We start from the raw sequence: 20,713 nt of genomic DNA, 5'->3' as shown, positions 1-20,713 counted from the left end.
ATTTACAATTTGATAATGCTGACGTTTGAGTAATTGGGACTTTAGACTTATAGAAGACTTGGGAAGTCACACAGTGAGATAGCCTGAGTCTCTGGAGTTCTTGGATATTTTATCAGTAACTTACAAAGTCGAAAAGATTGGCAAATCTAAGATTTTAAGTTGAAAGTCCAGCACCGGAAACGCGACGCCGTTAGCGTCATGCTGATTGGTTGGCTCGTCCTACTGGCCGAACGCTTCTAGGAGGAACTACAGTGAAGCTCGCGGCGCTAGTTAGCAACGGGACCTAGCTTGTTAACGAGCCTTTGGAACAGTCGAGAACAAATACGGGTGAAAACAAAAATCATGCCTCGAGTTTACATTGGTCGGCTGAGTTATCATGTCCGCGAAAAAGACATTCAGCGGTTTTTCAGCGGATATGGAAAACTGATGGAGGTCGATTTAAAAAATGGGTGAGTTTTTGTTGAACATTTTCAAAGGAGTTTTGGCTAATGTTGCATAGCTACAGAACATAACCGTTCCTGTGATCGACGTCACCTCATGCACCCTAACGGTTATCATTTAAGTAAATGCAACCTATGTCAAGTAGTCACGTTAGCCCTTAGATTGGAGAATTTTGATGTTGGTCAGGAAATATAACATTAAGTATTTTTTTGCATTGCTCAGCGTTGCTCTTACGCGTGTGGCAAGTGTCGCATGGCCAACATGGCGCCTTTGTATTTGCTACGTCGCGGGGCCTAGCTAACAAGTTCATGTGGGCAGTGTTTTAGTTGTACAATATCCACATTTCTGCGATTCTCTAAGTTTGTTTCGAACTCTTTCCTCTTTAGATATGGATTTGTGGAGTTTGAAGATAACCGGGATGCAGACGATGCCGTGTACGAGCTGAATGGGAAGGAGTTGTGCGGGGAGCGGGTGATCGTCGAACACGCCCGGGGACCGCGGCGAGACCGAGACAGCCACGGTGGGGGGGGTCACTTCGGTGGTGGTGGTGGTGGTCGCAGTAAGTGCAGACTATTACAAGATACCCTCTCTTCCCCTTCCCCCCGAGGTGAGGTGTCGATGTGGACTGCAGAGAGAGCAGTTTCTGGGGCTTCATATTAACAAATGTGTTGCATACGTTTACGGGTGTTAAGTTGGGTTTTTGTTTCTAGGTACCCAGTTTCACGGTTTATACCCAGAAGCCTTGAAATCTTTACCTAGTCACATGACCAGTGTACTTTCAAGTATGGTGCAATCTTTAGCTCCGATTTTATGTGTAATAATTTTTTTCTGAATAGAGAAGTACTTCATCTGCAGTCACATGCAAAGGCAGTGTTTTTTCTTTCTTTCTTTCCCTTTTCAGTGGCTCTCATAGTGCTGAACATTTTCAGCTGAGGGTTGCTGACCTGCAGGTTTTTGCTCCCCTTGATCTCAGGCTTTTCTGGATTGGATCTGTGGTTCCCTTTTTGGGAACGAGCAACTAACTGCAAGTCAGAGCATAGCAGTTCTAAGAGTAATTGAGTGATCAGTCGTTCATTAGACGATGATGAGAACTTGTAAATTGCAAAGTAGTTTTTGGGTATATTGTGCGAGCCATGCGTTGGTGTAAATTTTAACTTCAATTTTTTTTTTTACACATCAGAAGATGATGCTAAGCACACTTGATCACTTCAAGGATAGCTTTTGCTGAATCTTTAGGACTAAACTAACATTTTCTTGTGAAATGTGTATGTTAACTTTGGCATATATATATACATATATATATTTTTTATATATTAAACATTAACAAAAGTCCTTGATGTTTCAATTTGAAAGAGTCCAGTTGCGGGCTGAGGCTGAGAGTCCGTTGAGGCTAAAGATGACTGGCTAAGATGACTGCCTGTCCCGTTTGGCCTTGGCTTTCACCTTACAATGTGTGTGTGACCTTTGCCCCCTTGATCCTTGGCTGACCTAACCGGAAGCCATGATGACAGCAGCCTTTTGCCAATAGACCAGGGGTGATGGTGAGGATTGCCATTGGTTTCTATGTTGACAGCAAAAACATGAGTGGATCGGCTCTAGATAAGAACTTGCAATCTAAAGAAATTTTGTAAGTGCAAAACTTGGAACAAGAATTTCAGACTGACATTTGGTCAAATAGGAAATGCCAATTGTCAAAAGTGTATCAATTATACCATTTGTCCTCAATTTGATTGACCAGCGTTCCTAACCGAAACCTTTATGGATGCCTCCTTTGTTTGTGTTACAGGCTTCAGGGGTCTTGAAAGAACATCACTGTACATTTGTTTATGCAGCTAAAGCATCACAGTGTGATGTACTGAAGTAAGATGGGCTTTGTACTGCTGGAAACAGATGCAGTGGTGTTCTTTGCAGCAGTGAGCATCTTCACAATGTGAATAAGACAAACCTTAAAGAGCCCATGCAACGGCTTTTAGACAGTATATCTGAATCTTTGTGGTTGAAAATGGGATCAGAAGGACTTTTTTTTTTTTTTTATTAAGTTTAAATTTATTCCCCATGGACTTTGATCTAGCTTGTGTTCTTTAGTTAGCCCAGACCGGTAGTTCTTTTATCTCTTGTCAGCTAAGCCTTTTCTAATTTTTTATTTGTGTTGTTCTTTTTGAAGGTAGTGGTGGAGGAGGAGGTGGTGGTGGTGGTGGTTATAGCAGCAGGAGCCGCACTGGCAGGGATAAGTATGGACCTCCAGTTCGTACAGAGTACCGTCTCGTCGTGGAGAACTTGTCCAGCCGCTGTAGCTGGCAGGACCTCAAGGTAGGTGTGCCAGCAAATGTAGTTTTCTTTATCTGAGGTGGTCATTGTTCAATACTTCTTGCATAACATTTGTTTGCCTGTTTCTTTAATGCGCTTCATGTTTTCCTGTGTCTACCAGGACTTCATGCGTCAGGCAGGAGAGGTGACTTATGCAGACGCCCACAAGGAACGCACCAATGAGGGAGTAATTGAGTTCAGGAGCTACTCTGACATGAAGAGGGCTCTGGACAAGCTGGACGGTACAGACATTAACGGACGCAAGATTCGTCTAGTGGAGGACAAACCCCGCAGGCAAAGGTCCTACTCTGGTAGCCGCTCAAGGTAAGGGACCCGCTCATCATGAAGCATATGTGTGACTTCACTGAATATGCAAGTTGCCCTGTTTCACGTTGAGTCTTAAATCTTGTGCTTTCGTCCTCAGATCTCGTAGCCGCCGTCGCTCCCGCAGCAGGAGCCGCAGAAGCTCAAGGAGTGGCTCCAGATCCCGTTCCAGGTGAGGGTGGATCTAATTTTTGTACCATTTGAGGAAAAAGTATAAAGAAAAGACAGGATGGAGGTCATTGTTGGTTGTTTATTTTTGGTGTCCTGAGCAGTTGTGCAAAACTTTAAACTAAAGTGGCTTCTCTGTTCCAACAGGTCTCGTTCCCGTAGCGACAAAAGACGTCACCGTTCTCGTTCCAGGTCCGGGAGGAAGTCTCGCTCCAAGTCGGAGGACGGGAAATCGCGCTCTCGCAAAAGCAGATCTCGTTCTCGATCCCACAAGTCCAAATCTCGCTCCCGTTCTGCTGACCGGAAATCAAAGTCCCGCTCAAAGAGCCGCTCTAAAGTGAAGTCTGAGCGGGATTCTCGTAGTAGATCAAAGGAGATGTCTGTCGATAAGAAGTCACGCAGTCGTTCAGCTTCTCCTGTCGAGAACGGAAAAGAGGAGTGTGCTGCCAAATCTGCGTCCCGCTCCCCATCCCCACAGGAAGGTGATCGTCGATCCAAGTCGAGAGAGAAACGTTCAGCTTCCCGCTCAAAATCCCGTTCCAAGTCCCGTTCCAAGTCTCGCTCCAAGTCTCGCTCCAAGTCCCGTTCCAAGTCCCGCTCGCGATCCAGATCAGCCTCTCAGGATTAAAGGAGGTGGAGGGGGATCTTTTTCTTATTGTGGAGCCTGATTATCATGCTGTACATAGTGAGCAGTGGTGTAATAACTGGCTTAATGCTTCCTGACTTCTCTACTTTTCTCCTTCAAGTGTGCACATGTCTTACATCTCATTGATGGATGCACATTGGCAGTTTTTTTTTTTTTTTTGTTTGTTTTTTTGTAGACTTTGTTTAGAAATCTGCTCTTTATGGTCACAAATTTATCTAAATTCTAAATTCATCTAAGAGCTGCATCACATATTCTCCGCTGTCCTTTCCCCTGCGCTCCCGTTCTGCCTGATGGCTTCGCTTTAGGTTGTCCACACAACTCTGTCTTCATTAAAAGCTGTTTCTAGCTCGACTTTATTAAGTTGTCTTCATTGTATGAGTACTCTGTTTTCAGCAGATGTTCTGGTACATTTATGCTGTTTGGCTTTGTGTTCTCAATCCACTAATGTTTGAAAGCTCATTGAACTACAACCGTCTTGTTTTGTACTCATTTTGCCCACGATTGTGGGAGAAAAGTAGCATTTGGCAAACAGTACAGGAGCAGTTCTCATTTTAAACCTCGTTTTCTTTCTCAAGGAATTGGTCAGTCCTTGTTTCAACAATGTAATCTGGGATGCAAGTGCTTGTACCACAGAACTGGATATTTAAAAGAAAGTAAGGGTTTATATTTCATGTTTGAAGAACTTGCTTTGTAGTTGGATTACCGTGATCCCTTTTTAACCTCTTGTACATAGATTGTGTAATCGGGACAAAAGTGATTGTTGCTTCCTTTTTTCTTTTTTTGTAGCTACTTTTGTGGGTTTATTCCCCACCAAATTCTTAAGTGGGCTGATTTGTGGGTGGCCATGATAAGTTGTTTTTTTTTGTTTTTTTTTTTACCAAATGCCTCAAATGCAGTTAACCATTTTCTGCAAGGCTGGCTCAGTTTATCTTTTTTTTTTTTTTTTTTGTCCTTCATCCCTTCGAAGGCTTTTGTCAAGCTTTTGCTCATATAAAGTGTGCTTCTAGTACTGGAGATTTGTAAGTTAAGGGATACACACGTTGAGATCTGGATGAGAAGCTGTGCATTTATAATCCTCGAACTTACTTAATGCGTCCACTTTGCATCTTGTTCGACGTTTTCACATTGTTTTTCTTCCCCCATGAATGAGATCAAATGGAAAATGTATCATCTTTATTATTATTTTTTGTTTATTTTATGTCCAATAAAATATCTTAATTAAATCTTTGATGTTCCTTTGTGTTAAGTTTTAAAAAAAAAAAAAAAAAAAAAGAGCTCGACTGCAGCATCCACATGACCTATATCCCGCTAATTATATAATAAATGCTCTGTCATTAAGGGATGGAGACTGGTTGAAGTGAACACTTCCATCGGTGTGATGTTGATGTAAACAGATTTGTTTCTTCGTAAGAAGACGAGCGGCGCTTGAACGGTCGGCAGTTTCATCGATGGACCACTTAATTTTCATTTGACAGTCGTTTCTGAAAGTGGGGCGACTGATCTCGAAATGTTTTTGGCGTTACAATAAACCAAACGATCGGTGACTGTACAGTGGCTGTGCGCATGCGCAGTCAAAGCCCCGGAGCCGCAGGAGATCAGCGCTGGTAAGCCAAATATCAGTTCCCGAAATCTGCAAACGCGAATTAATTTCACACGTATAACTCCTGAAATAGTGCAAAACATAATTATCTTTAAGTTTCTCAGCTTTTGAAGGAGCAGATGTCAATTTGTGATGGTTTTTTTTTTTTTTTTAGATGGATATTTTTTTTTCCATTGAGGTAAACCGTGTTTGCGCTACCGGTGTAATCAAACACAAAGCTTTTCAAATTTAACATATGAATTTGATAAAGGAAGGTTGTTACTAGACACAGCGGTATTATGCACATTTTTATAATATGCGCGGTTCCGCCGGGGTTAATATCTACCACGTTTAACGTTGTCAAGAGGCTAAAAATAATGCTCATTCATTAGAGATTCTGACGGCATTGATGGCAAGGTTAATTTTTCAGTAAATGGGGATATTACTGGAGTTGATACTGTGTCTTTACACATTTTTTGCCTCATGGATTTCAGATCCTCCGCCATTTTAACTGAAATGCTGTATTTTAGTATGTGTGTGTATGTGAGTGTGTGTGTGTGTGGACTTGAAAGCTTGCGCGTAAATATTGGTGTGTCACCATTGTTGCCTCATTTCATTGGAGGTAATGAATAACAGTAAAATTAAAATAAAAAGTCACACTCTCCATAGCTGTTTTGCATTTAATGTGAGGCTGATTTAAAGAAGTTAAACAAAAGTTCAGGGTAAATTGGAAAAAACACTTGGAAGTATTTTCTTGTGGTTTACATTAAGCTTATAATTAAGGATAAAACTGGTTTTAAAGCTTTTTGATATATCTGAAATGTACAAACCATTTGAGTTTTCTTTTTATAAGCAGCTTTGTGTAGCTTGGGCTGAAATGCTTGATGAAATACTTTTGTAAACTCTGGATCTGGATAAAACAAACATTTACTTCAGGAAACATTTTTTGATCCCACTCTCGTTCATATTGGGATGCTCTTTCTGGAGTTTACATTACACATAATAAGTTAAAGCTTCGAGCAATATGGCCCCCTCTGTCACCTCTGTCTGCTATTTTAGTAACCAGTGTTTTCATCCTTTGCTTCTCAGTGCTCCAGCACAAGAGACACGGACGCAGACATGAGTGTCAAAGTGAACATCGAGGCTCCATCCAAAGAACCCGACTCCGCTCCTGTTGACCCATCGCCTTCGCCTGCCAATGAGACCATCCTTATCTGTGGCAGCGACAGTGTGGCCAAGAAGACTCGACCCCAGCCCCACACCACCACAGCTCTCCTCCTCCCAGGTGAGCTCAGGCCTGAGGGTTCAGAGAACACCTGCTGCCCTCACATGTTTGTTTATACGCTGTATAACTAAGAGTTGTTGAGCTCTAAAATGACCCTGACGCCATCAGGGGAGAGCCTTTACCTGACCAGCAGTTTCAGACATGAAAACGTTAAAAGAACTCAGTGACGTTGTTTGTTTTCTGGCAAACATGGCTAACAGAAATACAGCAATCACTAGCACGAATATGAATCAACTGATGTAATTGGATAAAATGTTGATATTCGGCTGATACCTTCAGGATTACTCAAAATGCTTCATATGGCTTCAGATTTGTTATCATTATAGATTAAACAAATCAATATGATCAGAATTAGATGCCTTTTATTGTAATTATTATATGGCACTCCTCTAGTCTATTTGACCAGTCAAAGCACTTTAAATCTTCACCCATTCACAGCACTACGTAGTGTTTTTTTTCCCCCATCACACACCTTCATACACTAACGGATGCATCAGAGGTAATATGGGGTTCAGTGTCATGGTCCAGAGAAGCCAGGAATCAAACCACCGATCTTCTGACGGCTCAGTCTCATGAGCTGTAGCCGCCCCATTGTACATGAACTGTTCATGCAGTGCAGCTAAACTTCCAGTGCAATACAAAAGGAATATGCGGAACAATAATCAAAACGTTTAAACTGTAGAAAGATATAAAAAGAAAGTACCGTATATAAAAAAAAAAGTAGTAAATGTAGTAAAACTACTCATATGAAACTATATCAAAGTACTAATGTAGTATCTTAACAAAGTGGAATTAGGTAAAACGTTACTCATTAAATAAGTTGATCAGTGTGTTAACTGCTTCAATACATTCCCAAGCAAAACGTCCGATCATATGATAAACTTACTACGCCGTTTCTTTTCGTAACACGTGAGAGTAAACTAAACATATTCAAATATCGAGGATTGCATGATTTATAAGTTAATTGAAAAAATGATCTTCAAAGAAAGAAGAGCATGGTTAGAGCGTTTGACTGATGTCCTCACATCCTGGTTTGTAAGTTTGGATTGTGGTGCCTTTTAACTTTGTGACGGCCTTTTTGGTTTATGGTAAATGCTACTTTTCTGTGTAAGGCATCAATAAACAGAAACACCATATGTTCCTATGTGCTCTCTTGGAAAAGCGTTCCTCTTTTTACTCTTCCTTAATTCAAATGTGTCAACACAATTGCTGTTTCCTCGATTAAAATGGCAACAAAGTGCTTTTATTTTAAGATTTACAGTAGGCAAAAACAGAAAGGTAATAGTCTTGAATGCACTCCTTTCTTCAGCCCCTGGCCATCAGAAAGTGGAGGTGACTCCAACTGTTACAGTGGGAAACCCAGGTAAAGTCAGCAGGGCCAATGAGATGGCTACGACTGCCCTGACGGCGCAGGTGGGCGGGGCTTGTAGCATCGTACATGTCCTCGAGTGGAAGGAGGGGATGGCCATCCTGCCCAGTAGCAACCTCAAGGTAAATTGATGTTTCTGATATGTTTTTATGTTGGAAAACTGTCCTCCCCTTTACAACTTGGTAAAGATGCTCCAAAGAGGTTATAATCTACTCACAAACCTGCTCCCTTATCAGCTGTTTCACGCATTTTAACATGGACATTAGGACAAAGCAAACTAAACTTGTAACTAGAGATTTCTTGTGTGAATGCAATTAGGGTTTGAAATTCGGGTTGAGAAAACACTTGACTCTCTTGTCTTGACTTGTAAAATGAAGGCCACTGTAACCAATTCTATCTAGTTAAACAAAAAAAATTTGCCTTAAAAGATTAACAGTTGATTTTCCGTTGTGGGAAAGATTCAGAGGACGAACATGGAAACGACAGGAAGTGTTTCACACGTTTTGACCGCTCAATTAATAGTTTGAAGGAGAATAGGGTTTACATAGACAACAAACGGAAGGGTTGACAGATGAATCCATATATGTGTTGTAGTTCTGTGTGAGTGACGTAGGAGGTCTGAGCACGCTAATAACCCCAGGGACAACTGGCAGCACCACTGAACCCGCAGCAGGGACTTCTGGGAGATCCACTGACGGAGAAAGTGCGCCGGACAAGCCAGGTAGAGTCGTGGTTACGTAAGGTTAGAAGGCAAAATACTGTATTTGATTTGAACATTGTCACTCTGCACACACAACACTGCCAACTGTTTTAATTATCTTGAAAGACTACTTTGCCACACTCACTTCTTCTATTTATAGCAGATATTTGATGGATAGTTTTCATATTAATGGAAAAATTAAATGTTTTTTCTGGTGTTGCAGGAGTCTTTCTAGTAACAGACTGTTACTTGCTGTACATGCCTGCACAGTTACATGGAGTATTTGCCCTTTCACTGATCCACTGTGTGTGCATTAAGTGGAGATGAGCAATGATTACATCAGCTGCAGCAGAGCTCCTCTTGACAAGTGAAGAGGTTGCAGCTGCAGATTTGTGTTAAAATCACCAAGCAGGCAACATTCTGACAATCTGAAGAATTCAAATCCAGCTGATGAAAGTGAAAACTTTTCCATAAAGGAAATAAAAAAAACAGTCACACAAAGACACAGAGCAGTTTTTGTTAAATTAGATTTCAAATCTCTTTCATCAGTGCTCACGTTGTCTGGCCCAGAAGTGTCGGCTCCTGTCGGCTTTGTGAGAGCTGCAGCTGTGGAGCCAGAGAGGTTGGTGCCAGTCAAACCTGAAGCCCAGTTTGGACCAGGGAAACAGAACCACGACCCCAGAACACAGAGGAGCTACACCGACGAGCTACGCAGGGACCCCATCACTGACAAGTATGTTCCTGACAGCTGCTTGGCCCCTGCTGTATAAACACACATGCATCTCCACATACACATCTGTCCTCCTCCGACCTCAGAAGGATTATCAGTGTCGAGAAGGTGCCGGCAGGGGGGAGGGTCTCCTCCCTGAACCCCGACCACCTGAAACCCATGAGGAAGAGGAAGAGGAAGGAGTACCTGAGTCCATCGGAGGAGGACTCCGACATCGAGGGCACAGTAGGACGGCGATTCTTTCTTCCATTTAAACATCCATTCTCACAGCTAATGCATGGTCAAAATAAAGCTGACTAAGGTAAAGTCATCCTTTCAGATGAAAAAAAGGTTTGTTTTCACATGTGCTTGACTGTTTAGGATGAGAAAATGGACGATACTAAAGCTGACGGCCGACACATCAGAGGAGGTTATCGTTTACATTTTTAAATTTCTTTTTGTCTCAGATATTTTCTGCTTTGTTTACCTTGAATATATCATTTAGCTTTGAAGAAACAATTCAATATCATGAAATCCAATTTGACTCACTGTTTATGTAGAGCTGTTTCATTGCATTACTGGAGGTGTAAAGTCATCCAGTCCTGATGCATATGCAATACCTTTTAGCTTTTCCTTCTCAGTTCCTTCTATCCTCACCCGATAGTTCTCCTGAGAATAATAAAATAAGCTTCAAATACATTTTTGTAAAGTCTTAAAAATGCCAAAAACAACGACAATAAGATTGATAATTTCTATCATTTTTATGAGTGGAATTAAAAACTATCCTTTTTGTATTTTTGGTGGATTTTCATTGCAGCCAATCAACGTAATGATTACATACATTAGCAGCTGTTAATGGTCCCAGCTACTAAGGAAGATTTAATTGATGAAGGCTAGAAAACCCAAAATGTAGTTTCTGGGATGTATAAGCAATTACAAACCTGTCTATTCTTACAGTAAAGTAAGAACAAGGATAGCATATTATTTCTCCACTTTTGGTCACCTTTTGGTTTAAATTTTAATTTAATTTGTTTAATCGGAAAAATTGTTGTCATTACATGCTTTTTTTTTAGTGTTACTGTGAAGTTACTATTAAATTTACATCTGAGTTGCATTGTTCTAATGACACAAAGCTGTGATGGTCCATTGCATGAATTAATCAGCTGATTGGTATTTTTGGAGAAGGTGGGGATAGTAAAACGGAGCAGTGGACGTGGGCTCAGTATCTGGAGGAAGCCAAAGCTGTTGCTGCTCCGAACAAGCTTTTCCAAGAGGTACTTTTGACTTCTTTTGCACTTCTGCTACTAAAACGGAATCAAATCTGTCAGCCAGAATGAGGGAGGGAATTAGAAAAGGAAAATTCACCTGGGACAAAGTAATGCATGCAGCCAAAGGCGTGAATTAATTAGTATCCTTGTTATTTAATAGATTTAATAGGATGTTGGGAGAGTTTGCACAGTGGTTTGATTCTTAAACAATCTGCAAGTGGTATGAGACTAAAAACGTAAGTCAACTGGAGCATTTGCTGCGCTCTTATCTTTCTTCTGTTCCTCCATCTAACTTTTCCACAATTATCTATTCTCTTTACTTTTTCATCTGTGTTGACCTAAAATGTTTCCTCTTTTATCCCACGTGTTCAGTCTCAGAGAGTGCCCACTGTGAAGAACGGCTTTAAGCAGGGGATGAAACTGGAAGGCATCGACCCCCAGCATCCGTCCATGTACTTCGTCCTCACTGTGGCTGAGGTGAGCCAGATGTTTATCTACGACTCGATTACTTTCGATTAAAAAACTAGAATGAATCAGCATGCAGGTGTAGTTTAGTCACAATGGCTGCTCCTGCCTGCGTTGGTTCCTCTAATGTGAGGCGATGTAATCATGCAGGTCTGCGGTTACCGGCTGCGGCTGCATTTTGACGGCTACTCCGACTGCCACGACTTCTGGGTGAAAGCCAACTCTCCCGACATCCACCCTGCAGGCTGGTGTGAGAGCACGGGACACAAACTGCACACTCCCAAAGGTCAGAGGTTACAGCGCTGTATATATTGTACAACACTCTATATATTTAAAGATCAATAATGCAGAATAGGAATTAAATTTAATCTCCTTCACTTATGCTTGCCTTTATATTTTGACTGGATAAATTAACTGTAAAAAAAATGTACTTTACCGTCAACAGATTATTCGATCAATACTCTGAGAAAACTCCACATTTATGTTTTACAGGACCAAATGTGTATGGCTGTCTATATCTTCACAGATTAAACAAAGAGATCATTTAGTGGTTGTTTTATTTTTTGCCTACAGATGTGACAGTGGTATTAATCCCCTTCTCTAACTTCTGCCTTAATAAGTGATGAGTGTATCAAATATATTGTGAGCAGAAAAGTCTTAACAATTAGTTCAAAGTAGTGGAAATAGTACAAATTAATAAACAACTATATCTGATTAATGGCTGATCATGATAAAGATAGTGGATAAACTGGAAATGCTGCTTGTTTTGTCAAAGGTTCACGGTCCCCAAAGGCCATGAAAAACCTGGAAAATTCATCGAATTTTAGAACAAATAATATAGGAATCCTCTCCTCATTATGCACTCCCAGTTGCCCAAAATGTTTAAATCTTGTAACTTTTCTCTCTTGTTTGTCTTTCCTGCAGGCTGTAAGGAGGAGGAGTTTACTTGGACCAACTATCTGAGAATGACCAAAGCTCAAGTGGCGCCTAAAGAACTTTTTGCCAGTCCTGGGAGGGTAAGTGCTATTGTATCGTCTAATAGCAGGTAGCTGTATTAACTACAAACGGGAACCTAAAGTTACTGAGAATCAGATGTATTAAAAGTTTAAAAAAAAAAAAGTTCACCTCTCTTGTAAAACCTTTGGTCTTTAAGTTGGCCGTTATATAAAACTGAAGACTTGTGGAGTTTAAACTGGACAAACTGAATGTGTTGTTTCATTAAAATCCTGCATGCCGTTTTTTTACTCTTTCATTAAATAACATGCTTGTTGGAACTAATGTTTACTTCCCTCTGCATACTCCTATTTTGGTTCAAGTGCCAATAATAACCATCAATCCACAGCTGTTGTTAATGGTTAGCAAATTGCTGACAAATAGAAAAATAGTTGGACACCGTCGTCAAATTGATACATTTTTCCCGTCCTCTCTCAGGTAATCCCGTGGTGCGTCTCATTGCTCACGCCAAGTCTTGTCCAATATGTTTGCTTTTTTATGCAGATCGATGTGAAGTGTGGTTTCGATATAGGAATGAAGCTTGAGGCGGTCGATCGCATGAACCCCTCTCTCATCTGTGTAGCAACCGTCACCGACGTGGTGGACAACCGCTTCCTGGTTCATTTTGACAACTGGGATGACACATATGACTACTGGTGAGCCACAGTAATGTCTGCCATTTTCTTTGGAAAATGATTCAAGCATCTGGACTCTCTGTCATGATCAGGTTTTTATTACATTAATGTAGAATTAAGTGATAGAAAACAAAAAAGAATGAGCACATGAATGTACAGATCACAAACGCCCTGCTCTGATTATCCTGACGTTCTCAAATTCTACACCAATCGCCTTTACTGTTTTATTTTTACTTTAGTTTAGCTTTTTTGATGTTTTTTTTCTCCTATTCTTCCTCAGCTGTCTTTTTTCTTGTGACGATATTCTTTCATTTGGGAAATACTTTATTGTGAAGTCTGCCAGATGTGAACCTGAACAGATGATTGCTGAGCTGAATAACAGAAACATCTGTGTGGTTGCAGCTGGACCTCTGAGTTTTCTGACACCCAGTGTGTTTTTTTTACTAAGGAACGTTCAGACCTGTGTGAATTGTCCTGAAGTGTCAACTAGGATAAGAGCTATTCGGTGTTTCCTTGGGTTATCTTTTTTTAGCCTTGGCTTGGACACATCATGTTTTATGAGAGCAAAGATTATGGTGTCCTCTCACAAGTCCTTGCAGCATCAGTATTCAAGGGAACACTAAATAGTTTTCATACTTTTTTACTGTTTAAAATGATCTACTAACTGGCCTCCGTTTTTTGGCACATTTAGTTTATTTTGTTTGAGCTTTTGAGAAAAACTGTCAAACAAACAATTTTGGGAGACAAAGACTAGTTGAAAGGGAAAATCTCGTGTGGCTTGTTTGTGGTATGAAAGTGAGCAGACAAACCACAACATGATAGTACAGGGGATTGTAGCGTAAATTCCAGATATAATAAAACATCCCAGAGATTGATGTCTTGTACATGTCCTCTGCAGCTGTTGTTTTGATCTTTCTAAAGGTCTACTACTGGTTAGGATAACTACCACTTTGCCTGAATTGCAACCACTATCAACATCACCCCTCTTTGGTAACAATACGCAGCCTGGTGTGAATGGAAAAATGTCTGATTCACGTTTCTTTTCAAAAGATTGAAAGTGAATGGGAACCCTGCTAATGTTAGCAACAAGAATGGCCTTTTTCACTCCTGCGTACACCAGTGACTCCTTATTTATAGGGATGATTTGTACTATAATAGCAACTAATTATTGGTGAACTCTTTATGACATTGGAAAACATAAAAAACCCTTTAAAAAAACTGTTGTCAATCATCAGAATCCTGACAACACTGTGGGGTGGCAGTTAAAGAAATTGCTCTTGTTAGTAGTTTACTTTTTAGCACTGTTTAGCTTCATGTTGAAATACAGTCACTGTACACACTGAGTAATTGTGCCATCTTTTATCTGTTCTGCCTTCAAACATTTTGATGTAAGTGCTCAGAAATTTCTAGAATGCCTTAATTCTGGGTGTGTTCCTGTTTGTGTATAAACTCTGCAGGTGTGATGCCAGCAGTCCATACATCCACCCTATTGGTTGGTGCCAGGAGAGGAACCTCTCTCTAACACCGCCCCAAGGTGACTGGTTAATCAGTTATGTAATCCTGTTCGTGGACACCCCATTGGTCATAAACTTCAAAAACACCTCCACTCATTTTTCTTTCAAGGTTTTTACATTTTCCTTTCATTCCCTTCATATTTAGAATTTCTAAATGGGTTTTACACCATGTAATGACAAAGATTATCACGAATGGCAGAGGATTTTGGTAACCTGTGCAATTTTAAAGAGCTCAAAGATGAAGATGGTATTCAGGGAATTACTGTTTATATTAACCATATGTTTATTTGTGGTCTGCTGCTTCAGATTACCCAGACCAAGGCCAGTTCTCCTGGTCTCGGTACCTGGAGGAGACTGGTTCAAAGGCAGTGGCTGCTGACGCCTTTAAAGTGGTGAGAATATAACATAATTTTTTTATTTTAGATTTCATTCAGTCACTAATTTACCGAGATTAAAGTTAAAGTTCTCTTAAATATATTTTCGAAATGTCAAATGGGTTTCCCATCGTCCTTTGCTTTTCATCAGAGGCCGGCCCACAGCTTCCAGCCTCAGATGAAACTGGAGGCTGTGGACAAGAGAAGCCCTGGTCTGATCAGAGTGGCCACTGTGGAGGAAGTTGATACTCATCGTATTAAGGTAATACTGTGCATTTGTGTGTGTTTGTGTACAACACATCTGATCTTGTATGTGTGTGATATTTGATACATTTCCTGATCTCCCTCAGGCCCATTACATCTTTAACTCTTTGAACTTATCAGACAGAGCCCCTGGCCTTAATGCTTTTCATGGCCCCACTTAAATCACATTTTTACAATCAACCTTGAACCCTTTAAACAGCCTTTACCGTGTGCGCTTTGAGCGTGTGTGCTCATACATGAATTACATTTGTGTTATAGCTCAACCTTTGCTCCATTTTCAGGTCCACTATGATGGCTGGAGTCATGTCTATGATGAGTGGATGGACTCAGATCACCCCGACATCCATCCAGCAGGCTGGTGTGAGGCCACTGGTCACCCGCTTAAAGTTCCTCCGCGGGATGCAAAAACACAGCAACCACACGGTAGCGACCACCAAGACATCACTGTTTGTACTTCACTGAAAACTATAGATTGATGTTATTCAATCACAGTTATTGTGGATAGCTTGCTTAAAATAATAGCACAGGATTAGTTCAGTTCAGTCAGTGGAGTTACATGTAAATGATAATTAACGTGGGAAACACTTTCACCTATTTTTGTCCAGCTGTAAAACTGTTTCTGTCAGAAACATTGTTAGTTTTTACGTCTCTCACTGCAGGCAGAATTTCTAATTTACAACACAGTTGTTTTTGAGGTTTGGGTTTGTCAATAGTATGCTGTGGTTGTGTATGTGTTCACCTTTGTATCTGCACATGTGCAGGTGTGAGGGAGCCTCCAGCTACAGGCCAGTCCACCTACCCCTCCTCTGTTCCCTGTAAACCCATCAGTCACCCCAGAACAAACAAGTACAGCTTCCACAACAGGTCAGCCCTGAACTCTGCTCTGACAATTATTGCTTGCTGAAAATGCTGTGAACTGTAAGATTTTGCCTTGCTCTGCTGGGAAAAAAAAGGTAAATGTCTTACAAATAATGAAAGTTTGATGAAAGATGAATATTTCAAAAGGCACAAAGGTCAACATAAACTTAAAACTGTGATAACGGAAGTTAGAGAAAATGCTTAATCTAAGTTAAAAGAAAAAAATTAAAACATGAAAATATGGAAAAAATCTGAAAGCAAAAATTAGAAACTTTAATGTGGCAAATCATTTTAAGAGAGAGCTGGAATCTGGCCCTAGATAAGAGCAGAAACTACTAAATGTTTTACTGAGTAGCTAAACTGTATAGTAGTCCTAATTTAAAAAAAAAAACAGTTTGAAAGTAAGCCCTACATCACCCTCCTCTGCAATGATAAAAGCACAAAAGGTTTGCTCTGGAACCAGTGTTTGGTATGTCCTTTCTGGGATACTGTAGTAACATGGCAGTGGCGAAGAGGCCAGGAGGGCAATTCATGGTGTCTTTGGATATTAACTGCTAGCTCAAAGGTAATAAAGAAATGTCTTAATTCTACACCAGTGTAAAAGTTAAAAGTTGTTTTGAATATTTCACATTTCTGTTAATTGACTGCCTTAAACGTTATCCACAAAGAAATGCTGATTAAGGCTAATAATGTCAAAAGTGTGAGTGATACAAAAGGAATCATTTTGCTTTTAGATGTTTTTATAGCGAATAATACGTGGGAGTAGTTAGATGCCCAAAAAAAATGTATGAAAGAAAAAGTTTATAGATGAAGGATAACAATAGTGTGAACGCTGAATCAGTATTTACACAAGTGATGTTGCATGTAGATATTCAGGAAATGTCCTGGATGCAGACATTAAATTGATGCTGACGGATGCCTCCATCTCTGAAACAGGAAGTGTCCAACTCCAGGCTGCGACGGTTCAGGCCACGTCACTGGCCGTTTCACTGCCCATCACTGCATATCCGGCTGCCCGTTGGCAGAGCGCAACCAGGGCAGGCTGAAGGCCGACCTGTCGGACTCAGAGTGCAAGAGAAACCTCTTCTTTGGCTCGAGGACAAAGAAAACTCATTACCGTGGCAGGTAAAGGTGTAGGCGTGCAAGCACTTACACCCGCACACCTTTTGCTTTTGCCTCACGTGAATCTTTTCTTTTGTTTTCAGGATTGGTCGTCCTCCCAAATACAGAAAGAACCAGCAGAGAGACTACCAAAGTAAGCATTTTAAAAGTGCTACCTATATCTTACTTTTAGTGTATTTTATGTGTAAAATGAACAACAATTTGAATGTTTAGTGGATGGTACAGTCCATCTATACGATAGTCAGAAAATGTTGACTTTGACTTTTTCTAATGTGTGAGTTTTTTGTTGCCTTTGTGTTAAAGTAAAAAGGCAAATATTTAGTCAGGATTAAAAAACATCTTTTTAAGTTTCCAATATGTGGGAAATTCTGAAAACGATCTATTGACAAGCCTGTCGATTCTTTTTTTAGGTGTTTTGTTTGCAGTAGACAGGAAAGAAAACAGGGGGGTGACATCGATGACTGGAACTCAGCTGCTCAGTTTTGTTGGTTTTGCGTGTGTTTCTCCTCAGATATGTCCTCAGAGGGAGTGTATCCGTCACTGTTCATGTCAGCTCTGAGTGGTCAGTCAGACCGCACTCTGTCTCTTTGCTGGGAGCAGCACTGTAAGCTGCTGCCTGGCGTTCAGGGCATCCACGCCAGCCAGGTGGCAGCATGGAGCGTTGAGGAGGTGATTAAATGTTGGAGCTCGCCTTCATATTTCTTCATTCATTTAATTTTGTCCGTGTGTTGACTGTTCGGAATATGGTGTGTCTTTGCTGCAGGTCTTCAGGTTTGTCCAGAATTTGATTGGCTGTGAAGACCAGGCTCGTCTCTTCAAAGAAGAGGTGAGACCATCAGATAATTACGGAATGTAATACGCTCTCATATCACATGATTATACCATGTCAGCGGTTGACACACCTTTTTCCTGACCTACCACTCCTACACTTTGTGTCTCTCCAGATGATTGATGGGGAGGCTTTCCTGCTGCTGACTCAAACTGACATTGTGAAGATCATGAGCGTCAAACTAGGCCCCGCCCTCAAGATCTCCAACGCCATCCTCATGTTCAAGACCACAGACGAGGGACTCAAGTGATCCCATCCTCACACTCTGGGGTGGTGTGGCGGGGAGGGGGAGGGGGGGGGCGTCGGGCCACCAATCATCATGTGCCAAATTCATTCTGTTGCAGGGTACAGACCCTGATTACCCTTTTCCTGTGTTTGGTGTCCTGTGCCCATCAGAGAGAGGAAGGCGGAGGGGAAGTTGTGGAATAAAGCTGCGATTGGAAGAAGAAGCTGAAATCAGAAAAAATTGTAGGGAGGCCTGTTTTCACCACTGACGTGTTTGGTTCAGTATACGGGTGATTACTAAACCCTAAAACAGTCAGTATTTAGCACCTGTTGCAGAGCTGACGTCTTTGGTATCTGAAACCTAAATTACACTTCCAGACACATGCTCTCCTACTAAATTTGAGTTATGTGGCTTAAATGGAATCAGTTAAAATCAGAAAAAAACTTTGAGGTTTTAAAGCACCATAAATGCTATTACTTCCTGATTGAAAATAGTTCCTACTAACATACAGCGCATCATACATTTGCTGATGTTGACTTGTCGTGGAAAGACGTTTGCTGATGGACAGCTTTGATGAGAACCCTGATTTCGACAATCGCAGGGAAAGAGACAGATTCGGAGTTGAATCCAACGAAGGAGAGAGAAAAAAATGGATGTACTTATTTGAATCAAGGACACTGAATAAAAGACAATAGATGGAAGGACTGTTGTGTTGGTGATGTGGGCAAAAAGTAAACATGACTAATTAAATGCAGTATGTGAGGCTGGTTTGTGAGGCTCCTTTGAGCTTCATGTTGTGTGCAATAAAGAACTTGAGAGAAATGTACTGTATTTAGTAATTTAAACTTAATATTACAGCTCCCTAACTGTTGCACTGTAACAGTATAAAATGATAGAAAAGCTGCTTTGTTCAGACTAGAGGTTTCTGTTGGGGAAGACCTAATTATTCAGAAGAATCAATGCGTTTTAAATTTCTTCTCGCTGCACCATTAATGTGAAAACTAAAGGGACAGAGGAGCTGTAATGTTTAAAATGTTACCCTCTGCTCTCCAGTGAGTCAGAAAACAAACACGGGGTTAGAGTTTTTATCTCGACATTGAAAAAAAAAATAAACAATTAAAAGTCAGGATTTATTTTTTGATAACTCGTAATTGATGTCACTCTTTGCATTGGCGTTTTAGCACAACCCAAAAGGATTTTACAGAATGATGTTCCCATGTATGGTCACTAGAGAGTGCAACAAATCCACGTTGTAGCACCATAAACACGTGTTAGGTATCCAACAAATGGAGTGCGCCACAATTTATGTGTACACTCCGCCCAAAGCGTGTTTATGTTTACATTTTGTGTCAGAGTGGGTTAAAACACCTGTATGGGGTTGATATTGTGAGATATAAGTTGAATGTTTTAAGGGCTTTTGGGATATTATATCTTTTTGTGTCTCTCTGGTGGGATTTGCGTGTGTGTGGGTGTCAAGATAACCTTGGGTCACAAATGCCATTCAGTCCATATGAATTAATAAACATCCAAAGCTGTCTTATCTGGTTTCTGCCACTGCCTCTTGTCTCAATTGAGGGATGAAATACACTGCATTTCCTTGTGTGCAACTTACTATTGACTATAAACTTTGCTTGTATCGCATCCCCCTACTGACCATATTGTCGTCAACAGTTGGCTGTGGTGGTGGCAACTTCTTCCACACCCTTCCCACGTTCACTGCTTATCTTCTTGTTCCAGTGAAGAGGCCAGAAAGTCAGGTGGTGCCGATAACTTACTGCTGCAGCCTGTAGACTGAGGGAACAGAAGGTTTCAGGAAGAATGCTTTCAAACTTTAAGGAGAGTACTGAAAAAGAGGACCAATGTTGCTCTAATTGTTTATGCGATATACCCAGTTTTTTCTATTGCCCCTTCCTTTTCACAGGTTTTAAATCAACTTCACTATTTTTAACATTGGGGTCAAAATGCTTTAAAGGCAACAACTGTGAATGCTGTGTTTCCTCTCATCAGATGCTTGGTCGGACCTTTTCTCCCACTGTTCTTCGGTGCCTGTTTTTGGTTACTTTTGATGTTGTCCTATCAGTAACAGCAGTTTTGATTGAGTCCAAACAGAAAGTATAGCTCTTATACACTTGGGAATTTATCTAGCTATTTCTATCAGCAGTCTCACCATGAATAAAAAAACAGAGACCCAGTTCCACTGGCAGCAATTCAGTACGTGCCCTTTTAATAGTGCCACCTCGAACATGTCTAACAGATTGTGTAGTGCCTTGGAGCATGAGCCTCCCTTTTATTTCCACTTAGCACTTTGTCATTTCCATTCATTCAGGTACATGTTCGGCTTGGTTTCCATATAGTCGAAGAAAACATGTGACAGAACTGGCAAAGTTTTCTAATCTGGGTTCTCTGCTCTGTGATGTCACCAGTTATTTGTGTCTTGTAAACCCTTTTGTTTCACATCCATAACTGCTGTAAAGGGGGGTTCTTCATCCAGACTGAATTTGTTTATTTTTAACACAATTTTCAGTCCGTGGACTCGCTTTCTTATTTTGAAACATGCCAACAGAGACCGGAAGTCATCGGATGGTGACAAATACTTCTCACTTTGCGGCGCGCGAGCACGCGCATACTTCCACACGC

At 40.8% G+C, this 20,713-nt stretch overlaps 2 protein-coding genes across 2 annotated transcripts; both read left to right on the top strand.

The window, feature by feature from the left end:
- Positions 1–226: 226 nt before the first annotated feature.
- srsf6a (serine and arginine rich splicing factor 6a) lies at positions 227–4,051 on the top strand. Its single transcript, XM_075476363.1, has 6 exons — positions 227–449; positions 828–991; positions 2,606–2,751; positions 2,870–3,072; positions 3,173–3,244; positions 3,388–4,051. The coding sequence occupies exons 1-6, from the start codon at positions 343–345 to the stop codon at positions 3,866–3,868; spliced, it is 1,173 nt and encodes a 390-aa protein (XP_075332478.1). The 5' UTR covers positions 227–342; the 3' UTR covers positions 3,869–4,051.
- A 1,183-nt stretch (positions 4,052–5,234) lies between these two features.
- Positions 5,235–19,621, top strand: l3mbtl1 (L3MBTL histone methyl-lysine binding protein 1). Its single transcript, XM_075476362.1, has 22 exons — positions 5,235–5,490; positions 6,555–6,750; positions 8,060–8,241; positions 8,714–8,840; positions 9,369–9,552; positions 9,636–9,774; positions 9,910–9,958; positions 10,714–10,802; positions 11,169–11,273; positions 11,412–11,547; positions 12,186–12,277; positions 12,759–12,910; positions 14,347–14,423; positions 14,710–14,795; positions 14,929–15,039; positions 15,323–15,464; positions 15,803–15,905; positions 16,836–17,024; positions 17,105–17,154; positions 17,533–17,690; positions 17,785–17,847; positions 17,966–19,621. Exons 2-22 carry the CDS (start codon positions 6,585–6,587, stop codon positions 18,098–18,100), a joined length of 2,535 nt encoding a protein of 844 aa, XP_075332477.1. The 5' UTR covers positions 5,235–5,490; positions 6,555–6,584; the 3' UTR covers positions 18,101–19,621.
- The last annotated feature ends 1,092 nt before the right edge of the window (positions 19,622–20,713 follow it).

This window comes from Odontesthes bonariensis, chromosome 10, assembly GCF_027942865.1.
Source record: "Odontesthes bonariensis isolate fOdoBon6 chromosome 10, fOdoBon6.hap1, whole genome shotgun sequence".
Lineage (NCBI taxonomy): Eukaryota > Metazoa > Chordata > Actinopteri > Atheriniformes > Atherinopsidae > Odontesthes > Odontesthes bonariensis.
Note: the sequence above shows the minus strand (reverse complement) of the source record. Positions and strands in the feature narration are given on the sequence as shown.